Source organism: Phaseolus vulgaris, chromosome 8 (assembly GCF_000499845.2).
Source record: "Phaseolus vulgaris cultivar G19833 chromosome 8, P. vulgaris v2.0, whole genome shotgun sequence".
Lineage (NCBI taxonomy): Eukaryota > Viridiplantae > Streptophyta > Magnoliopsida > Fabales > Fabaceae > Phaseolus > Phaseolus vulgaris.
Window position 1 is genome coordinate 9,028,412 of NC_023752.2, and position 21,919 is coordinate 9,050,330.

General features: G+C 29.0%; 1 protein-coding gene across 1 annotated transcript; it reads right to left on the reverse strand.

The window, feature by feature from the left end:
• Positions 1-8,231: 8,231 nt before the first annotated feature.
• LOC137827305 (short-chain dehydrogenase reductase 2a-like) lies at positions 8,232-9,764 on the reverse strand. The gene is made up of 2 exons (XM_068633598.1): positions 9,575-9,764; positions 8,232-9,185 (listed from the first exon to the last, which is right to left on the reverse strand). Exons 1-2 carry the CDS (start codon positions 9,652-9,654, stop codon positions 8,354-8,356), a joined length of 912 nt encoding a protein of 303 aa, XP_068489699.1. The 5' UTR covers positions 9,655-9,764; the 3' UTR covers positions 8,232-8,353.
• Between the last annotated feature and the right edge of the window lie 12,155 nt (positions 9,765-21,919).

Genomic DNA, 21,919 nt, shown 5'->3' on the forward strand with positions numbered 1-21,919 from the left:
TAAGTGGCGATCCTAATAAAGATTTTTGTAAAATTTGTTGAATGAACACATTGTAATTTTTTAAAGGATAATTGGTTCTCCTTATGTCATAATCGATTATAAGTGTGTTTCCTAAAGTATAATTGACTATCCTTGGTTGATAATCGATTATGGGTCAATGTTAATATTAAAATAATGACTCATGTTTATGTATGTGGTGATCTTAGTAAGCGTTTTTGTAAAACTTTTTTTAGTGAACACATTGAACCTGATGGTAAAGCGAGACTGTGAACTTCAATATCAACACACATTTGAACAGGATCCATAAAAGAATTGAAGATTTGTAATATCAAATTAATGACCTTCTGCAACTCTTTTGAATGATACATATTTTAGTGTACGAGTGTTACATTGTTTTTTTTCTAAAGTCAACTTTGAAAGAATTTAAAAAATAAAAGGAAGTCGATGTATTATCATAAAAAAAAAAATACTTTTTTCTCATTATATATATATATGTAAGTTTAAACTGAAACAACTCCATAACAACTCCATGGTGATTGTTTTGGTCGTGTAATGATAACTATGGCTATAAACGTGATTAATCCATTTTCCAAATCAAAGAGAAAAGGTGGCTTTAATATTTGACATTATGACTGAGGGATTTCTTCCTGCACCCCATATTGCACCCCATAATTATTGTAATTTCAAAAATATTTTTCTAAATTTGTATTCCGAATTTTATAATTTGGAAGTATTTTTTAGATTAAATAATGATTTTCAAATTATAAAATTCGGATCATAAAGTTAATTTTCAAATTATACAATTCAAAAGCTAAATTTGTCCTAAAAAATTTAAAATTCACAATAGAATTTTGTTTTATAAAAAACTTTCATGTTATGCTACTTGTCATCTTAGCTAGGCTGACACCTCAAGTAACAACAATCATTTGTCATCATATGAAAAAAATATTATTAAAAAAAAAGAAAAAGAAAGAAAATACAAAAATATGGGAGACTAGACCAAAACTCATATGTTAACAAAAAGGATACATAGGTAGACTATACCTATTAATAAAAAATTCTAAGAACAGACTAGATGGAAGCCTATTATACCAATGAAAGAATTCTCTATAAATAAATCCTAAATTAATCAACTTATCAGCACACACATTTCCTTCACGAAAAATATGAGTAACCCTAAACTTGATTTTTCGACAGTAATTAAGACAAGTATTCCATTGATTACGAAACATCCAAGGAATATTTGTTTTAGCAGTCAACGCAACACAAACAAGACAGAGTCACATTCCAGTCAGACATTAGTAAGTCCCAACTTTTGAGTTTCCTCCAAAGCATATATAACTCCATAAAATTCAGTAACCAAAGCAGTCTGAACATCAAGAAACGCAGAGAAAGCTCAAATAAACTCCCTCATACTCTCACGGAAAATACCTCCACAAGTAGCAAGACCTGAATAATCCCTAACAGTTCAATTAGTGTTAATTTTAACCCAGTCTGAACAATAGAAAATTAACTTTTGAATATTTCTAATACTATAATTCGAAAGTTATTAAAATGCATTTAGAATTTTATAATTCGAAATACAAATTTGTATTTCAAATTATAAAATTCAAAAACCATATTAAACGAGTAATGCATATGGTTTGGACTATTTTTTTGTCAAAATTCATATCAGTTTTGTTTTCATTATCCTTGTACTTTACTATTTTGTTAGTTCATACTTTAAACATTTAACGTGTTAGTTCATGCCATCAAAGATGGTTTTTTCCACGAGTTCTCCCACAAAAGGAGTTCACAGCTACTCTCACTCAATGAAGAAGCTTATGGGAGTGTCGGACTTAGGAGTTATTTTTTATTTTATTAAGGATAAAATAGACTTTTTTACCTAAAGTATGGAGACACTGCAGGGTGATAGAGGTGCAGGAAGAAATATGGCAGGTCTCGTCTTCAAAATTCCCACGAGTAATCTGAGATTCTGAGAAGCAATAATTCAGATCATCACTAACAGAAGATTTTGGTACATAAAATTATAAATCTAAGAATTTTTTATGGATATGTAGGAAATTGAGCAGACAAATGCATGTTTTAGTGCACGATACGTATGAGCTAATTGATAAGGTAGGTGAAACTCGTTCTGATTTTAAATTATGGGTAGTGTAAAGAAAAAAGTTCAAACAAATAATAAACACGTGAACAAAGCCAATTTGGATCGTACCTCTATAATATCCGACAATTTTGTATGTTTTGATAATATTATATAATTAGTATTTTTTCTAAAATCATATATTAGATTCTACCAGAAATAATATTTTAATTATAATAAATAATTAAAATATACAAATAAATAAATCATATATTTTTTAATTATTTTTAAATATAAAAATAAATTTATAATCTTTCTTTTTATCAATTAAAAAAATTAAATTTTAATCATATCCATAATTTTTATAAAACAAAAATATTTTTGTTTATTTTTTACTCTATTTATCTTAATCAAAATAATTTGATTCTCCTCACATTTTTCTCTTAAATTATCTCAAAATTATTTTTTAATTCAAATAAAACATTAAGAAAATTATAATTTTTCCAACCCAACCCAAAAAAACCTAATTATTCAGTTGCTTGATTAATTATTTATTCCACTTTCAAGCTTTGAGAAACTTGTATTCATACTCACTTATATGTTATTAGAATATAACTAGTACATGCATATTTTAGAAAATGTTCAAATGTTCAAGAACTTAATCAGTTTAGTGAAGCACAAGAGTTGTAATTGAGAAATTGAATGTTTTTTATTACTCAATTTTATTTATATGCATCCAAATACTTATAAATACATACACTCAACAAAAAACTTTCAGTCAATTCTCTTCACTCTAATAATAATAACAATAATATTTTTATGTTCTTAACAACATTTAAGGCTGAAAGCTTCATGGACCACCAAAATTGTGTCTCTCGAGAGTCTATAGCTCAAGAACCCACATCTTGTCTTACTACTCTCTCATAGAACAATGATAATCTAAATAATCTTGCAATTCCCCGTTTTAAAGTTTGGTTAATTAAATTTATATTTATATTTATTTATAGTCCATAAAATTTGAAGTAATTTTTATATTAGTTCTTAAAATTCAAAATTAAAAAATATATAATTTTAGTTTCTAAATACTAAATCTTAAAAATTAATGAAAGTTTTAAATCTTAAATCCTAAATCATAATCATTAATTCTTAAAAATTTCATTTTAGTTGCTCAAATTTAATGTTTCTAAACTATTTTTTTTTAACTTTTAAAGAACTAAAATACTTTTTAAAATTTGAATGACCAAAAAAAATTACTCCACATTTTTAGAATTAAAATTGTAACTAAAATTTAATTTAATATTGTTGTAGTATCGCTATATTTTTATTTTATGTTTTAATAATTTTTATTATCCTTTGGCTCTGAAACTTTGTACTTTGTCTTTTATCTTTTTCTAAAAAAGTTGACTCTATCAAAAAGTTGCAGAAATATTTGTAAGAAAACTATTTTGATTATAAAAAAAGTGATCACATGTGTTCTATGAGATGATGATGTATCTAAAGTTAACAAGACCATCGTAAGTTAGAACAAAATGCAAAATATTTTTTTCAAATGATCATAACTAAATTCTGGAATATCGAATCAGAATGCATTCTGACATGCACCCTTACTTTTATTTAAAAATTAAAAGAGAATATTTTTGTTATTTCATGTTAATAATAGAGTTCAGGTTTAAATTTATTAGCTGCAAGAAGAAAAACCTATCCACAACACTGTAATTAGGTTGCTTCTTCCTGCACCTCCATACCTTCTTGTGCCACCCTCATAAGTTTTTTTGTATTCCAAAAATATCTTTTTTAAAATTTCATGATCCAGAAATCTTTTTTTTGATTCAGAATTAGTTTCTGGATTATGTAATCCGGAAGTCTTTTATAATTAGCTTCTGGATTTCATAATCTGGAAGTCTTTTCTATACATAAGATTAACTTCCAGAAGTTTTTTTTAGATGTGTGATTAACTTCCAGATTACATAATCCGAAAGTCTTTTCTAAATATGAGATTGACTTCCAGATTATGTAATCCAGATATGGTATTTTCACATTTAATTTGGGGTAGCACAAGAAGGTATGAAGGTGTAGGAAGAAAAAGTCCTTCAATTAGCTTATCAGTGTTCGACTATAACACTGCCATGAGCCCAATGGCCAATTCCTTAGGCCCAAAATATATTGGGCTTTACCATTTAATAATTTTTATTGCTTTTTTTTTTGCCAGTGCTATATTCTCATCAAAAGTATCCCATTCAACACAAAACCTACATAACAGTTAATTTTATTAGAAGTATACTCTCTCTTTTTTCATATTTTCCCAAGCACCTTGAAATGAGGGTGCATGTGTGAACCTTCAATTTCTAGCAACTTATTTAGCTTAAAATGAAAGTTCAAGTTTGATAAAATAAGAGTTTTGTTAATCAGTAAAGAAACATATGTTAAATAAGGGTGCAAGGATGCAATAGTTGAGTATCGTAAAATCATTTTGAAAAAAAAATGTCATAAAAAAATAAAATAATGAAACTAGATCGGCTACAAATGATCAAATTATAAATCATAACTATATCTGCGGTAGAAGTTTCGATTAAGTTCAAAGTTCCCAATGTTTGAACTTTCATGTGTGTCTATATTTCTTCAAGGCAAGAATGATGAAGAATATGACAATGTAATAATAACAATAAATACAAATTAACATAAGAAGAAACATTTCTCTTTTGGAAACATAGACAGAGAAATTGAGATTCAGGTTCGTAGACATGAGAGAATGAGAATTAGATTTTCATCTTATTCTTGACTTTAGGATTTATGGGAGTGAAATTTAGGATTGTGTTTCCAATTTTCTTTAAATTGATTGTAATTGGGATTAGAAAATGTTATAAAATATAGATTAAAATCAAATCAAATTTAATTAAATAATACAAATGTAGAGAAATTTAACTAAATAGACTTTTTTTTTTCCATCCGTAACCAATATGCTTATACTTGTGAGTTGATACACACACACTGTCTTATTAGTATTACTACAAAAATAAAAATTAATAATTAGTTTACTTTTCCTTTACATGTAGGGGTCAAAATTTTTGAAGACAATTTAAAAAAAGTTATATATAAATTTTTAGTCATGGTATTTGTTTTATTGCAATGGTTATTTGAAATATGACTTTATTTTGGTCTCAGAAAAATAGGTTAGGTATAAGAGAGACGCAATCCGTAGGACAGACACAAGGCATGTCATAGTGGACTTGGGAAACTAATTAATTGAGTGAGTCCATTGGCTTGTTGGAGGAAATAATGCACCAAAATCAGGAAAGAGATATGGTTGGTGCTTGCAACAAATTATAAATATATAACAAATATATGCATTGCATCATTTTACCTCTCTATGAAATCATCCCACTTCTTCACAAATATATGCATTTGATTAATTTTCCTTTTTCTAGGTTTTGGTTCTATTAGATGTTTAGTATGGTTTTTAACTCCATTTCTTTATGATGAACTTTTATTATTTCATGTTTTGGTGTCATGAGATTTTTATTAGGGTTTTTTAACCGTATTTGGATATGATTAAGTTTTGTTATTTCATGATTTGGTGCCATCAAATCTTTATTAGGATTTTATATGATTACAATTTTTACAGATCATAACGTTTTATTACATTTTTGTTATTGTCTCATGGTGTAAGTTGAGGACAAGATGTTTCTTGTGAGAGAAATCCTAAAACTCTAATGCAACATTTCACAAATTTTTCAAATGTACACGTTGTATACTAAAGATTTCGTTCAGACTTTGCCTAATCCATGTATAAACTTTTTTCAGACACTTTTCATAAAACTTATGTCATGGTTATATTGGTGGATACATTTGAATTTCAATTTGCAATCGGAAAGACATATATTAATTATTTTTTATTAGTTATTTCAGTATATATATTAAAAAAATTATTAAATAAAAATTAATTTTAAAAATAAAAAATAATTATTCATTATATTAACTAAATTAGATATTATTTTATAAACTTAACAAATTATTAGTTTCTAAAATAATTTTTATTATTAATAAAAGTATATAAACTCATTTCTAAATTGATATCTAATTAACTAATTAATATCTAATTAAAGATTTAATTATCAATTTTATAATTAAAATAGTGCGTAGTTAAAATCTTATACCTAATTAAATACCGTTCATGTTGGTTATGAAGATATCATTTCAAATAATAAGGTTTGTGTTTGATTCCAAAACAATGGGATTCTTAAGGTCAACCAAGTAGAGTGCCCTAAATAAAGGGGTACATGATGACCCTGACAGCTTGTACAAAGCCCAATTTGGGTCTACTCCAATCTTAAAAATTCCAAAGACAATGTTAGTATATGATTGTTGATTAGAATACTCAGCATTTCCATCAATTGGTTGTACTTTGTGAAGTACATATTGGGTGATTCGACATAAACTAATGAACCTCCTAAATCATGCATCTTTCTATAATCCCTCTCTCAAAATCTCATGTTACATTTATGTCTTATCTTGTAAAATTTGAGGATAATATAACAAGTCACATATTACTTAATGTGTCATGCTAACATACTAACTCTATTATATCTTAACTCGTAAGAGACAAATTTTATTATGAAATACTAATTTAAAAGTTTAACCTTGGTAGGAACAAACAAGAAAAACTCATAAAACTATTCAAATTATTATTGAAAGAAGTAGCCAGTGAAAATTTTCTAGGATCCAAATTTATATCAAAACAATATAAAATGATCCTGTATCAGTTAAGATGTATAATAAATAGGAATGCTTGACTCAATTTTAACTCTTTTATAGGCTTTTGATATTCAAATTTTAATTAAACTGGCATTGACAATCCAATTACTAATGGAAACAAAGATGCCCTGTTAACCAGACCAACTGTTTCATCTTCTTCTTTTGTTTGTTTCATAGCTGACAACTACATGCACAACTAGGTGCAATATTCAAAGAACAAACATTGAATTTTCATGTTAAATTTTTAATCTGTTTCCTCTTTTCTTTATCATGTTCTGGTCTTTTTTTAAACTAATGATTGTCCATTTCACAATGACCGGAAGGAGGTGTTGTTTGTAACCGTGATTCATTATATTTAGAAAAATGTTTTATTAACATCATCATTTGTCACTAACACAAACTTAACACCGCTTGCGTGATATTAATTGACGTTGCTGACTTGATATTTGGTGAAGATGTGACACTGGTTCTATATTAGAATATATGATCCATAGCACACGCAAAACTGATTACCCGTGTGTCTGTAAGTGATTACTTATGTGACGCACGCAAAATTGGTTACCCATGTGTGTGTAAGTGGGTTACTTATGTGATGTTTATGGTCACCCACTCTTCATGAATTTTTTTTTAATAAGAACCATATATTACATCGGTTAGATGACTTAACCGGTGTAATAACCCTACCAGAACTACCCAGCCACATGTTCCTCCACATATACTGACACACAAAATTGGTTACCCGTGTGTTTGTAAGTAACCTATGTGACGTTTATGGTCACCTACTTTTCATTAAAAAAATCATTTTTTTAATAAAAACCATATATTACACCGGTTAGATGGCTTAACCGATGTAAAAATAATATATTACATCGATTAGATGGTTTAACTGATGTAATAACCCTATCAGAACTGTTTACCCAGCCACAGGTTCCTCCACATATACTGGCACACGCAAAACTGGTTATCTATGGGTCTGTAAGTGGTTACCTATGTGATGTTTATGACTCACCCACTCGTTATGAAAAAAAAATCAATTTTTTTAATATGGGTCATATATTACATCGGTTAGATGACTTAACCGGTGTAATAAGGGTCATTATGAGTAAAAAAAAAAATATTACACTGGTTGTTTCTAAGAACCAATGTAATATATTTTTTTTTACCCTATTTTAAAGTTCACGTTACGCTCATTCACATGCAATCTCACTTTATCACGTCACTACCACGTCTACAGCGTCAAATATTATGTGTCAATATATAAGAATCTTATATTTATTAGCAACAAATATCTCGCTTTCATATTATGATTTGTGGTCAATTAAATGGATTTATATCTCTTAACCATGTCATTGAAATTTACCTACTAAATAGATTTAATAGATCAATCTCTTCTGGATTGTCCTAAAAGTGATTGATATCAATCTTGAAACTATTAATCATGTATTTGCAGAAACTATTTCACACATTTGCATGATCCTCAAGAAAAACAAGTAACATGAATATACCAAGAAATTGAAGTTACAATCCAATACAATTTCTTGAGGAAGTGACTCCACCATCCACAACAAGATTGTGGCCACTCACATACTTGGATTCGTCACTAGCAAGATAGAGTGCAGCCTCAGCAATGTCCACGGCCCTCAAAGTTGTTCCTCTCAAGTTGGCAAGACCTCTGACAAACTCCTCCATTTTCTCCACTTCCTCTGGGAAAGGCACCCCAAAATTGATGCCCTCATGATCAGCCTCTTCATCATCACAAGACCTCCATGCATTCACAAGCATGGAAGTAGCCACCCCAAATGGTGAAATGCAATTCACCCTTATCCCATACTTCCCCAACTCACAAGAAGTGTTCTTTGTAAGCCCAACTATGGCATGCTTTGAGGCTGTGTAAGCATGTGGTCCAAGCCCCCCCATGAGCCCTGCCACACTAGTAGTTGAGATAATGCACCCTACTCCTCTTGGAATCATCACCCTTGCAGCATGCTTCATCCCCAAAGCCACTCCCTTCACATTCACACACATGACCCTGTTAAACTCATCAGGATCAAAGTTCACAATGCTCTTGTTCTTGGACTGGTTCCCTAGCACCCCAGCATTGTTGAACATGATGTCAAGATGTCCATAGCGAGAAATTGTGGAACTAACCAAGTTCTCAACCTCTTTCTCCAACCTAACATCACAGTGGACATAGCTTGCTGAGGGAGACAGTGTCTCAGCAAGCATGGCTCCAGCTGCATCCTCAACATCAGCAATCACCACCTTTGCACCATGCTTCACGAAAACTCTCACAGTTGCTTCACCTATTCCCCTAGCACCCCCAGTTACAATAGCAATTTTTCCTTCCAACCTAAAGTATAAGATCAAACATAAGAACATTGAACAAGAAAAAAAGAAAATAAATTATAAGTCTGTCGATTTTTATCTGTGTAACTGCTAGCATGATTAAATGAATTCCATGCACCATATAGTCAGAAATTCAACCCACACCTCAGATTATATAACTTTTATTAAGAGATATTACTTCTTTAAATAGACTTTAATAACAAAAATAACATTATTTCAATGTATAAAACTATTAGACCATGCTAAAAGGTAATGTATAGTTTTAATGTGGTGCTTTCTCTCCTTAGAAGTACAATGAATCATGGGGTGGGAGAGACCTTTTTTTGCCAAAAAAAAATGACTTGCAAAGTGTAAAGCTAAACAGAGAAACTAGTGAAGCACAAAGTTTAGTACCTCTTTGAAGAAGGACAAAAGGTGGTGTCTGAAACCTGTGGAGGAACTGGCGGAAGGGGTTTCTCAGACATCACAATCATGGTTTAGAGTTGAGAGTGGAAAGAGAACAAAGGTGAGAGAAAAACAGAGGAAGCAGAGGGTTTTGCAAAAGTGTGAGTAAGTGGAGTTTCAAGTGCAAAAACGATACATAAATACATACATATATATGGAAAATAATACATTCACATCTTGAAAAAACATATACTCACTTTACAATCCATTATAATAATATAATAATGTATATTAAGATTTTAAAGTTAAAAAATAATATAAATATTATTAAAATATTACTATTTTGAAATATCACCTCTCTCTAACAATAATATTAAAATAACTGCAATGTTTGGGCACAAAAATAAATAAATGAAAACTAAAAAATGATATATACGTATGTATGATAATTATTATTATTAATGGGGTGGGTAGGATTGCGAATTTGGAGTCTTGAGATCCAACATTAAATTTCATAGGTTAAGAAACTAATGTATCTAACGACTTTCATTAAATAGATGATAGTGAATAATAAGTTGTAAAATTAGAAGAAGAAAGAGAAGGAAATGTGATGAAATGAAAGAATAGTGTATCTTGGAAAATCTCTTGAGAGCAGAAAAGAAAAGGAGAGTTAGGAAGATACAGCATTAATGGGATTCCCATTCGCTGCTACTGTATTGCGCTTCTGGTCCCAAACGTGTTTTCATATACAAAACCAAACACGATAACGAAAGGAAGTAGAAATATATAGAATGGACTTGGCCTTATTCGCTTTGTTATTTAGTGCTGCCATTATCTTCACGTAATAATTAAGACCCCAACTTTGCACTAAGGACGTTACACTACCTATTATTCTCTTTTTTTAAATCTTTTTGCTTCAATATGTTAGGGTTCTAAGACCAATTTTTGAGGGCTAGAGGAATAAACAAGAAACATTGTGCTCAAGCATGAGTGACAAGAACATAAAACACCACCAAGGTAAAGACATTGTAGCACGACCACTTTATTTTTAAGGTGTGTCGTCTTTCATGTGGTGTCACCAACATCTTTCCATCACCCTTGTTTTTGAATATGTGCTTCATTTAAAACTCTTGGAGGACCCAGGACTGTAATTATTATTAGGATACAAAATTTATATTTTTCCTACATTGAGGAAAACAAAAGAAATTGTTAGTTTTTGTGATTTTCAAGTTTTTATGGACTAATATTAAGATATAATTTCAAACAATACACACTGGCCTACCAAAATTATTGAATCATGGATAGGCATTTCATAGTAAAAAAAAAAAAAAACTAAACACTACAAGAAAATCATGAAATAAAAACCAATTTTAAAGAAAAAAATAATTAGTTGCTATAATGACTAAATTATATATCATTTTAGAGACTAAAAAAAATTTTAGTTTCTAAATTAGTTTCTATTATTGTTAAATGGTTTTTAAATTTGTATCTAATTAGCAACCAAAGTTTTTCTACTAAAATTAGAATCTAAATAATTGGTAGTTAAAACCTTGATTGCTAATTAGATACCAATTTAGAAACTATTTAACAATAATAGAAACTAATTTAAAAATAAAAAATAGTTTCTAAAATTGTCTCTAATTTAGTTACTATAGCAATTAATTATTTTTTTAATCTAAAATTGATTTCTATTTCATGATTTTCTTGTAGTTATAGATGTGCTATTATTGTTGTAATTTGTAATGGTTATTCCACTTCTGTTCTTCATTGTATTCTTCAAGAAAAAGAAGAAAGAGAAAGAAAATTGTTCTAAACAAACTCATTCTAGAAAACTTTTTGAAAAGTTTGTTTTTTGAAAATTCTGTTGTGGAAGATATTGATAATGAAATGCACTTAATGTATTGTAGAAAATTTGTTTAAGAAAACTTATTTTGAAAAGTATTATATATGTTTTGAAAAAAATGTTTCGGAAATTTTATTCCAAAAATTCGTCTTGGAATGTATTTATATTCTCAAAGTGTTTTCTAGAGATTCTATTTTAAAAATAATGTTTCAAAAATTCTAGAAAGCTTGTTAGAGAACATTTCCAAAACGGGTAATATGCAAGTTGTTTTTATAAAAGGTAAAATATCATTTTAAAAATTATAGGAATGCAGTTAAAAATTATGGGGGTGCAGGAAGTAAAAGCTCTGTACAAATGCATTTCAGAATGGTGATTAAATATTGGCTTAGGTTTAAAACTAAATAATTAAGACACATATTTTCCTACATTAGAAAAAAAATGTTATCAACTTTTGTGCTTTTTTTTTGCAAACTCATTAATGGTACAATTTGATTCTTAAAAAATAAAAATGTTATTCCTACGTGGATTATAGTATTGTTTGACGGCTGTATTGAGTTTGGTGTAGCATCAATATAACTTAGGCTTCTTCTTCCTCCACCCCCACAATTTTCTAAATCTCGAAACTGACCTTGATCTTTTATTTGAAAAAGGTACCGTGGATACCAGAAATCGGGATCTGTGAGTGTGCTACGGATTCATCAATTCAGAACTGAATCATTTTTTTTTTTGGATGAGGGGGTGTTTCAGAAGTAAATTTTGAATAAATTATTGATTTTTGGATTGCTGAATCCGGAAGCCTAATTCTGTTACGGATTGGTGGATCTGGAATGTTTTTTTTTTAATTATGGATTTCTGAATCCAGAATGCATATTTATGTTACGATTTGATGGATCTGGAATGCTTTTTTTGAATAGTGGATTTTTGAATGTGAAATGTATATTTTGAATTACAGATTGATGGATTTGAAATTTTACCGGAAGTGCCAATCCAAAATTTTTCCAGATTCCATAATCCAGAATGCAAAAAATTAAATACAGTTCAAGTGCATTTTGGGGTTTTTAAAAAATAATAGGGACAGTTTGGTCTTTGCATAACATATAGGGTGCAGGAAGAAAAATGTAGGGGTGCAGGAAGATATTGCCTATAACTTTTTCTTCATTGGGCCTTGTGGAACAGTTATGGGTATTGGGCTAGGACATTGATATGAGGCTGCTTCTTCCTGCTCCTTCATACCTTCTTGTGCCACCCCCAAAAATGTTTTTTATTCCAAAAATACTCTTTTTTAATATTTCGGATTACATAATCTGGAAGTCTTTTCTATACATAAGATTAGCTTCTGGATTATGTAATCCAGAAGTCTTTTTTTCATGTGTGATTAGTTTTCGGATTACATAATCCGGAAGTCTTTTCTAAATATGAGATTGACTTCCGGATCATGTAATCCCGAATATATCCGGATTACATAATCCATAGGCTTATTTTAAATCTATAAAAGAGTTCCAGATTTTATAAATCTCAAGAACACTTCCAGATCCAAAAACATCTTTCGGATTATGTATGGAGGTGGCAAAAAAAGGATAAAACAGTATTTTTAACATTTAGTATGAGTGGCACAAGAAGGTATGGAGGTGTAGGAAGAAAGAGTCTTGACATGATCGTGGGCCTAAATCCTCTGAAGAAAAGTCCAGGTCAATAAAAAAATACAAGTCTTTCTAGAATAAGCCTTTTGGGATTTCATTTTTAACAACTGATTTCTTGGAAGCATTTTCAGTAGATGTCTTTCTAGAGTAGGTTGTAGTTTTCTGATTTGCACTAATTAGTAGAAGTAATTTTGTGGTTTTAAGAAGATAATGAAGAGTGAACTCAAAGAAATAATTGAGTGTTGTTAGTACCGTGGCCAAGAGATAAACTAAGCTTTTAGTGTTTACTTCAAATATCAAATTCAATAGCTTCTACTTCTTTTCTTGCTACCAGATTTAAACCATAACTCACTCTGTTTTTGGGTTTTCACCTTTTACTTCAACTCTGCCTCATCATTACCTTCTACAAACCTCATTCCTATCCATCACCATCATTTTTGTCATTTGCTTCCTTCACATGCTTCACTAATACTTCTCCTTCTCTCTCTCTCATCATAAAAACTATTCTCTTTACTCTCTTCTTTCCACTACTTCCATTACCATTCAACTATCTATTAACATTTCAGGTTTTTGCATGAGTAATGTATTTTTTTTTTGCAAATTATATTATGATTTTGGGTAAAAAAAAAAATTCATCAAGATGGATAAGTTATACACATGTGGACGATTTTAGAGTAGAAGTCGTATTTCATGGATATGACTTTAGGTCAAAAAAGACTCTATATAGAAGTCATACTTTACTAAGTACAATTTTGTCAATTTCGTTAAACAAAAGTCGAATGGTATTCTGACAACTTTAATTAAATTTGAAATTTAATTTAAGTGAAGTTATATATGTGACATGTAAAATTTTTATATAAAACATTTTTGTGTATGACTTAACCATTTTTGTGGAAAAAAATATGTTTTTACTAAAAATCGTAATTTGCGAAAAAAATTACACTACTTTAATGAAAAATCAACATTTTATGGTACTGGCTTTACACATACTTCACAGTACATTTTATGATTTTAGAGTTGAAAAACTTAAACTATATATCATGTGAAGGTAACACATAACAAGAGTAGTTCATTTGGTGGGTCCAAAAATGCCAATTCAGTCTTAGGAAGGTGAAAACACCATATTGAAGTTCAGCAACCAAGGATTTGTGGGACAGAAGAAGTAAAGAAATCAGTTATTCTATAAAAAAAAGTGTTAGATGTATGTGAGTCAAAGAAGAAAGTAACCAAAAGCATAGAGTTAGCTTAACAAGAAGAAAAGGTGCCAACTGAATTCCCCAACTATGTATACCTACACATATTAATTAATCAACCAACATCTTGGTGTCTTCATCATGTGCCTATGCATTTGTCTAGGTTCAAGGTGTGATCTTCATTCTTCAAATTGAAAAAACTTCCACAATTGCTTACCCCCACTTCCCAAACCTTTCAAGCAAAGTTTACATCATTCTATGCACTTCCATTTCATTACATGCAACCATATACATCATGGTTATATATATTTTCCACTTCCTATAAATAACACAAAATGAAAAAGAGTTCAATTTTTCTTGCAACATTTTTAAACATTCAACATTTTTTAAGCATGTAATTTAATCTTGATCACAATTTTAATTGACACCCAACTAAATTATTTTTCATTTGGCTGTTCTATACTGAAGTAAAGTGATACTTTTAATTACAACTTTGTATTAGATCAGTCCTCAGTGAATATGATATTTAATGTTAAATATTGTTTGTGAAGATTACAAATGAACCAAAATTGTAGAATTAAAGTAGTAGGAGACTAAATTATCCAAAAAAATACAAATTTTATATCAGCTTCTCAAGAACAAATATATACAAAACTGTGATCAAACATTTATCTGTAATCATGTGTTAGGGCAAAAAGTAGTGATTGAGGAAAAGATGCAATTAAAGAGGAGTGCAACATCTTCTTGATTCTGTTGAGCTTAATTTTATATCATTAAAACTGGGACACCCTCTCTCCAGTGATTAAACACCCACTATTTTGATGGAGAAGTGCTCCAAAAGCATTCAATTGAAGGGTGTGCATACATAAATACTAAGTACAATTATATTTTATAGCTTTTTAAAAAATATATACATGTATGCATGTTGGGAGGATTATGGGAAGGACGTGATCCTTCAAAAAATTTAAATTAAGATATTTTTTACATTCTTTCTCTTTATTTTTTCATATCATTCTATTATATTTTTTAAATATAAATAGCAAAATATAAATTTATTGTTTCTACTCATTTTTTATTTATTCTATACTAAAAGAAAAAAAAAAGATAACTCTGTCTTGATCAATTGACAGTGAAATATTAACTTTATAGCACAATATTTCTTATATATTAGCTTGTACTATTTTTTACTCAAAAATATATTTTATCTATCCATGATGTTTGAAATATAAGAATTTGAATAATTATATGTATTTTTTTTTTTAATTTTGCATTCTAACTAATTTAAGTGTTTTTATTTTTTATATGAAAATCCTTTTAAGAATATAAAGTGAAATTTTATATTATATATTTTAAGCCCAGCTTATTTATCATAAATTTGTCCTTTTTTATTTGTATTCAGTTACTAAGAATTTGAAAGAACTAAAAAAAAAATTATACATGTATTTTTTTTATAATTATAAACATATTAAATTATATATTTATTTTAATGTATTAATCACAATTATATATATATATATATATATATATATATAAATTTAAAATATATATTTTGACTTTCTCAAGACATTATATATAAAGGGTTCTAATTGTTTAAGCTTTAATCATGTGATGGAGAGTTTGTGGGGGGAAAGTACCAAAAAAGCGCTTCCACAGTTCTCTCATGGTATTGAAAAGCACTTTCCCAATTTCAATCTTACATGTACCTAACCAAACCGAACCTTTTCATATCTTTTTTTCCAAAGTTCAGAGAATTACTTGAAGAGAGTGAGAAAACAAAAAAAAAAATGTATGTAAATATTTTCCAGAAAAATGTATTGGAAGAAACTTAACCATTATTTTTTGTTTGGGGACAGATTCATTCAAAATATATACATCATTATATAAATTGTGTCACGATCACCAACTTTTATTAAGATAAATATATGTTTTCTCATTACTTCTCCATTTGTGAAGTATTGTTTTTAAATTATTTATTAGGTTTGTGAACATGCTGTTTGTTTAGTTTTAATAAAAGTTTTGATTTTAAAAAGTGTGATAGGTTTCGTTGTTAAGACTACATTGTTATTAAATTGTAATTTTAAGAACTCACTAAATTGAGTATCATTTTGTTATTGAGAGACTAATTCGTATAGTTTATATGTAAGAAACTTAAATAAGATTTTTATTTATTTATCAACAAAAATTACAATACCTCGTATAATTAATCAATTTTAACTTTTTTTTTCTTCAAAATCAAACTTACAGTGTTAGAACGTTTATTTTTTTTTATCAGTAATAAAAAATAAATAAATATGAATTACTTTAGAGATGATTCAACCCTTATACATGAATCCACCCATAATCTTGATCACAAAACTTACTCCAAAGTCTGCCTAAACAGAACTATCCTAGCTAACCCAGAGGAAGACATCTAGGGGAAATAGTCATACAACTTAAATGAATACGTCATGGGATCATCCTCATACAAACCAACGGATTTATGCACCAATCAGAAAAGGAAAAATTCGCAAATTGTGACTTGGATGTAACTCATGACTAAGTCTTTAATTGAAACAAAGCAAAAGTTTCCAGTACATTTACTATTTCCCTTTAAAAATTACCCTTTTTCTATGCTTTCAAACCTCGTTAACTACTACAATCCAAACAACTTCCCAAACCTCATTCATCGAAGCAAGCGCGTTGCTTATCTTAAACAACTTCCCACCTCGTACCAATTCAAATCCCGTCTATTGACCGAAAACTAGTACTTATGTTTGCAGTACCATGAACGAACTTAACAAGTCATTCAGTGTCACTAAAGTGACTGTGTTCTTCACAAAAAAACTCAATGAGACATTTAAGCTTGATCCCACTCGATCGAAAAAGGTCTTAGATGAGTCAGTCTTGATCTCAGAAAAAAAAGTATTTATGCCTCTTCAAGAATTGGTTGGATGAGAATCTCTCTAGGTGGTGCCTTTGAGAGAATTTCTCTCTCTTCTTATGCTTGTAGTGTTACCTAAGTGACATCATACAAGTCTTTGTTTCGAAATGTCCTTAAAAAAACAAAATAATACAATTATTGATCTTTCACTACTTATTATCACATTTAGAGTCTTTAAAATGATCTTCTAAAATAAGGAACAAAATTCTACAACATATTATGATTATAAGTAATAAATGATGTTATACTTAGAGTAATAACTATATAATAGAGTAATAACTATAAAATAAAACAATTGTGACATTAATCTATAGTAATACTTAATCTATAATAATGAGACTATTTAGTATATAAAATATAGGTTCTATTTATTAATTGTATATTTATTATTATACGAAATTACTTCTTATTTAATAAACATACCGTCCCTTTTTAAATATACATTCAGGTAGATATCATTCAAAAATAAAATAAATAAAAAGAAGCGGCATTATGAAATTATCCACCTTTAAATAATAGATATAACAACATAGAATATAATGTGTAGACATTTATTTTCATTTATTTTTTGGATATTGAATGTATGATCAAGATATTATACAATATTATTTAGGCTCTATATTTAGATAGATATTGTGAGACATATTTATGTTGTGAAAGATTTGTAATCGATTTCTACATATTCATAAGTGAGATTATCCTATGATATAGAGAATTAGAAAAAAAAAATTAACTAATTGGCCAATTTTTCCTTCAAATCAAATTAAAAACTTAACATCTAAAGGTGGGTAAAGATCAAGCTTGAAAGTAAAAAAAGAAAAAAAAAATGTTAATGTCAGTGTCTAATCTTCTGAAATTGTTTATTGTTCATAATTATTTTCTGTTTGTAAATATGACCAAGAGAAAGAGAGTAATAAATAACGCTTTGAATACCGAAAAAGGGAAAGTAAACAAAAAAGCAGAAAAAGTGATTTCTATAATTACACGGACTATCCCATTGGGTCCACACGGACGCCGAATTTTCATGTCTGATCAAACTACGTTGTCAAAAGCTCTTCCTTAACAAACGCACAATTTCTCTAATCATACTTATTTGAAATTTAATAAACCAATTGGTTTTACTTATATGATAAAATATCTGCCACTTATCTAAAATTAAATTAAAAGTGATTCTATCTTATAAAACAATTAAAAGAAATTATGTTTAAAAAAATGTACAACATTTTTGTAATTTATGTTTTTTTAAGGCAAACCTATGTTTGCTAACTTGTCTCTGTAAACAAAACAATATAAGTTGAGAGCATGAGAAGTAGATAAGTTCCAGAATAATAAATTGGAGTCACAATCAGGTATACCCAAGTTCCAACATTGTCTCCTTTTACTCCAAAAAAGTGTTCCATTTGATGTTGAAAGTGAATATGCTATCGTACACCTACCTCTTCTATTTATTCATATACCTTCAAAATCTTCTTCATTCATAATTATGCTTTGGGTACACATATAATACTCAACTGAGATTTTAAAATATTTAGATAAAACTACTAACTATATAATGATTTAAATAAATTAAACTAAATTATATTATAATATTTAATGATTATAGTGAAAATAATTTCAACAAACTCATTCCAATAGTCTACTATAAAGTAATTCACACAGTTAAAATGTTAACAAAGAAAAATAAGAAAAACATACACAGAGAAAAGTAATGTGATTTAGTTGAAGAGTTAATTACTTCTCGGTCTCAAAAGTCTTTTTCATCTTGCTCAACTAACAATTTTTCTAAGGCATTTGAAAGTTAATCAAAATTGTGAATATAATTTTTTTTATATAGAATAATTATTATAACTAATTAACTTCTATAAACCATGATTAATTAATGAAAAAAATCAACATGAACAATAATATTTTTTATACTAAGTTTGAACAACGCAACAAGAAGAAAAATTAAGTTGTGTTCTGTCATGTGACATAGTAGCAATGTGAATGTGAGAGAAAAAAAAGAGATGGAAAAGAAAAGTATTATTTCCTTGAATTATACCTTACAGTCATCTATGATTATATAAAGAAAAATAGACCACATATTGACTAACCACCTACCGTCTAACCTATGTTAAGAGACCCTCGCTAGCTCGGAGTACAAGTTAAACACTCCCAACTAGGAACAAATGATGTTGAAATTAGTAGGAGGCAAATATTTTGTGAGAATATCAACTAATTGATTTTTGAAGGATATAAGCAAGATCTTCAACAGACTATTGTTGGTTGATTTTCGCACGCATAATGTGACAATCGATCTCAATATGTTTGGTTCTCTCATGCATAACTTGATTAGATGTTATCTGAATAGCAGACTTGTTACCACAATATAGAAGAACATAATCTTTATGTACGATACAAATATCATTCAAAAGATACCTCAATCATTGAATTTCACAGGTTGTTGTAACAAGAGCTCTGTACTCGACTTCATAACAGCTTATAGCAACATCTTTATGTATTTAAGCAGCATGAAAGATTATTTTGAGAACTTATAACATACAACCCAACTTCAACTATACTAATCTCTCTTTGGTCTTCATATCCTAAATAGTACAAGATTTTGAAAAAAAGATGAGCTCAAGATTACAAATCAAATTATAACTAAAATTTGGTATACATAAAACATCTTGTAAGAATAATTTATCAGTTATTTTTACAATACCTTTATGAGTGGCCTTAATTTGTTTTCTAGTTGGCAATTTAACAATAATAGGATCAATGGTATGGTAAGACAAAAAAAATCTTTAAGGAGAAACACACATATCATTGTCTCCCGAATCAATAATCCACCAATTTATATTTTTCTCAAAGATATTAACAAAGAACATTTCAGCTTCAATCTTACCATTGATATTGGAATTGTGATCCATTGATGTGAGGACAGATCCAAATTGATTGATATGTGTTGAATCAACATTGTTATCAAATTCTAATTTCTAAATGAAAGCTAAGAGCATCTCATATTGTTGTTGCGTGAGTTTAAAATCATATCATAGAAAAATGCAACACAACATCTTTAGTGCTTTCTCACACAGCTTCAACATTGTTGATGCTTTGTCTCAAATTATTGAATTTGTACCCAGGAGGAAACCCATGTTTCCTATAGAAGACTTCCACAGCATGACCATTCCTCTCGCAGTGAACACAACCCTTTTTGTTTTTGAAAAAAAAAAAGCATTTTTGTTGTCTTGTGAGGGGAAACCATGTTTTATAAAACAAACTCCTCAGTGACAGAGTAATTATTACCATGGACTGACTCCACAAATAGTAATTATTACCATCAAGAACGGGTTGAACAAGGCAAGTGGTAGGATTCTTGCTTGGATCAAACAAACAATTTTTAAAAAGATTTGCCATGAAGTAGAAAGAAATAAAAAAATAAAGAGTCAAGAAAGAAAAGGATCTGTTTTGAAGAAAACTTCTTTTGCTCTTGATACGATAACAGAAAAACACAACAAGAAGAGAAACTAAGTTGCTATGTTCTATGACAGAATAGCGAGACGAATGTGAGAGAAGAAAAAGGAAAGAGAAAAGAGATAGAAAAAGAAAAGTGTTATTTCATTGAAATATATCTCATAATCCTCTATGACTATATAAAGAAAAAAAGATCGTCCACTGACTACCAGTTCATTGACTAACCGCCTATTGTCTAACCTATGTTAAGATAAAATAACTCTCCTTAACAACATAAAAAGATAAAAATATGATATAAAACAATCAACTTGATAGTCTCTCATACCTAACATAATAGTTTTTTTATAAAAAAAAGTCATCTTGCTATCATTCAATGCTTTCAAGACAAACATATTAATAACTAAAAACAAATTAAGCAAGAGACGATTTTAAACAACCAAACAATATTTAATAGTAAGATCAATTTACTGATATTTAAGTTTAAGATAAATTATTTTTATATAACACTTTATAAGAAAACGAAAGTAAAATATATTAATTATTTTCCATAAATTTAAATTGTGTAGGTTTACCTTAATTTCTTAAAATGTTTAAAATCAATACATATAAATTCAGAATGTAATATAAGGGAAACATTAGTATTTGGACTATAAAACATAAATGCAGTGATAATTGATATCTACAATACTAATAATGGACACCATTAAATTCAACAGACTGTATAAGTATATGAAAAATATATTAATTAAACTTTAAAATTCAAAATATTATTTGTTTTGAGATTAGAAAGAAATACTTAAGAAGGACACATAAGACCGATTTATTTTATTTTTTATTTTTCAGAATACTTATAAAAAATTTATGGATATGGGCATTGGATTAATCACCATAGCAAGTAGAGGAAGTAAAACACAAATTAGTGTGGGATTTACACAGTAAGTCAATATTAGTCTTAATCTAAAACTTCTTGTGGGGCAGGCTGATGTTTTCAATCCGCTGACCCGCATTAGTCTGCTCCATATAATCCACGGTCCGCACGGATCAGCAGCGGGGCAGGGCGAACTGGCCCGTAGCCCACAAAAAAAAATAATTAATTGACTTGCCAACAATGATCTAGTGGAGGAGTGACAACTTTGAGTGAAAGAAAACTATGTTTTCACTCCAAACACAACGCAGGTCCAAAAATGCTCACAACACACGCACTTTCCTTTGCAGCGTTGTCGCTCGCTTTGCTTGCGACTCCACGTGGCTTCGCCTGCAATTGTCGTGCGCTACTGTCGCTTCGCTGCTGCACACCTGCCT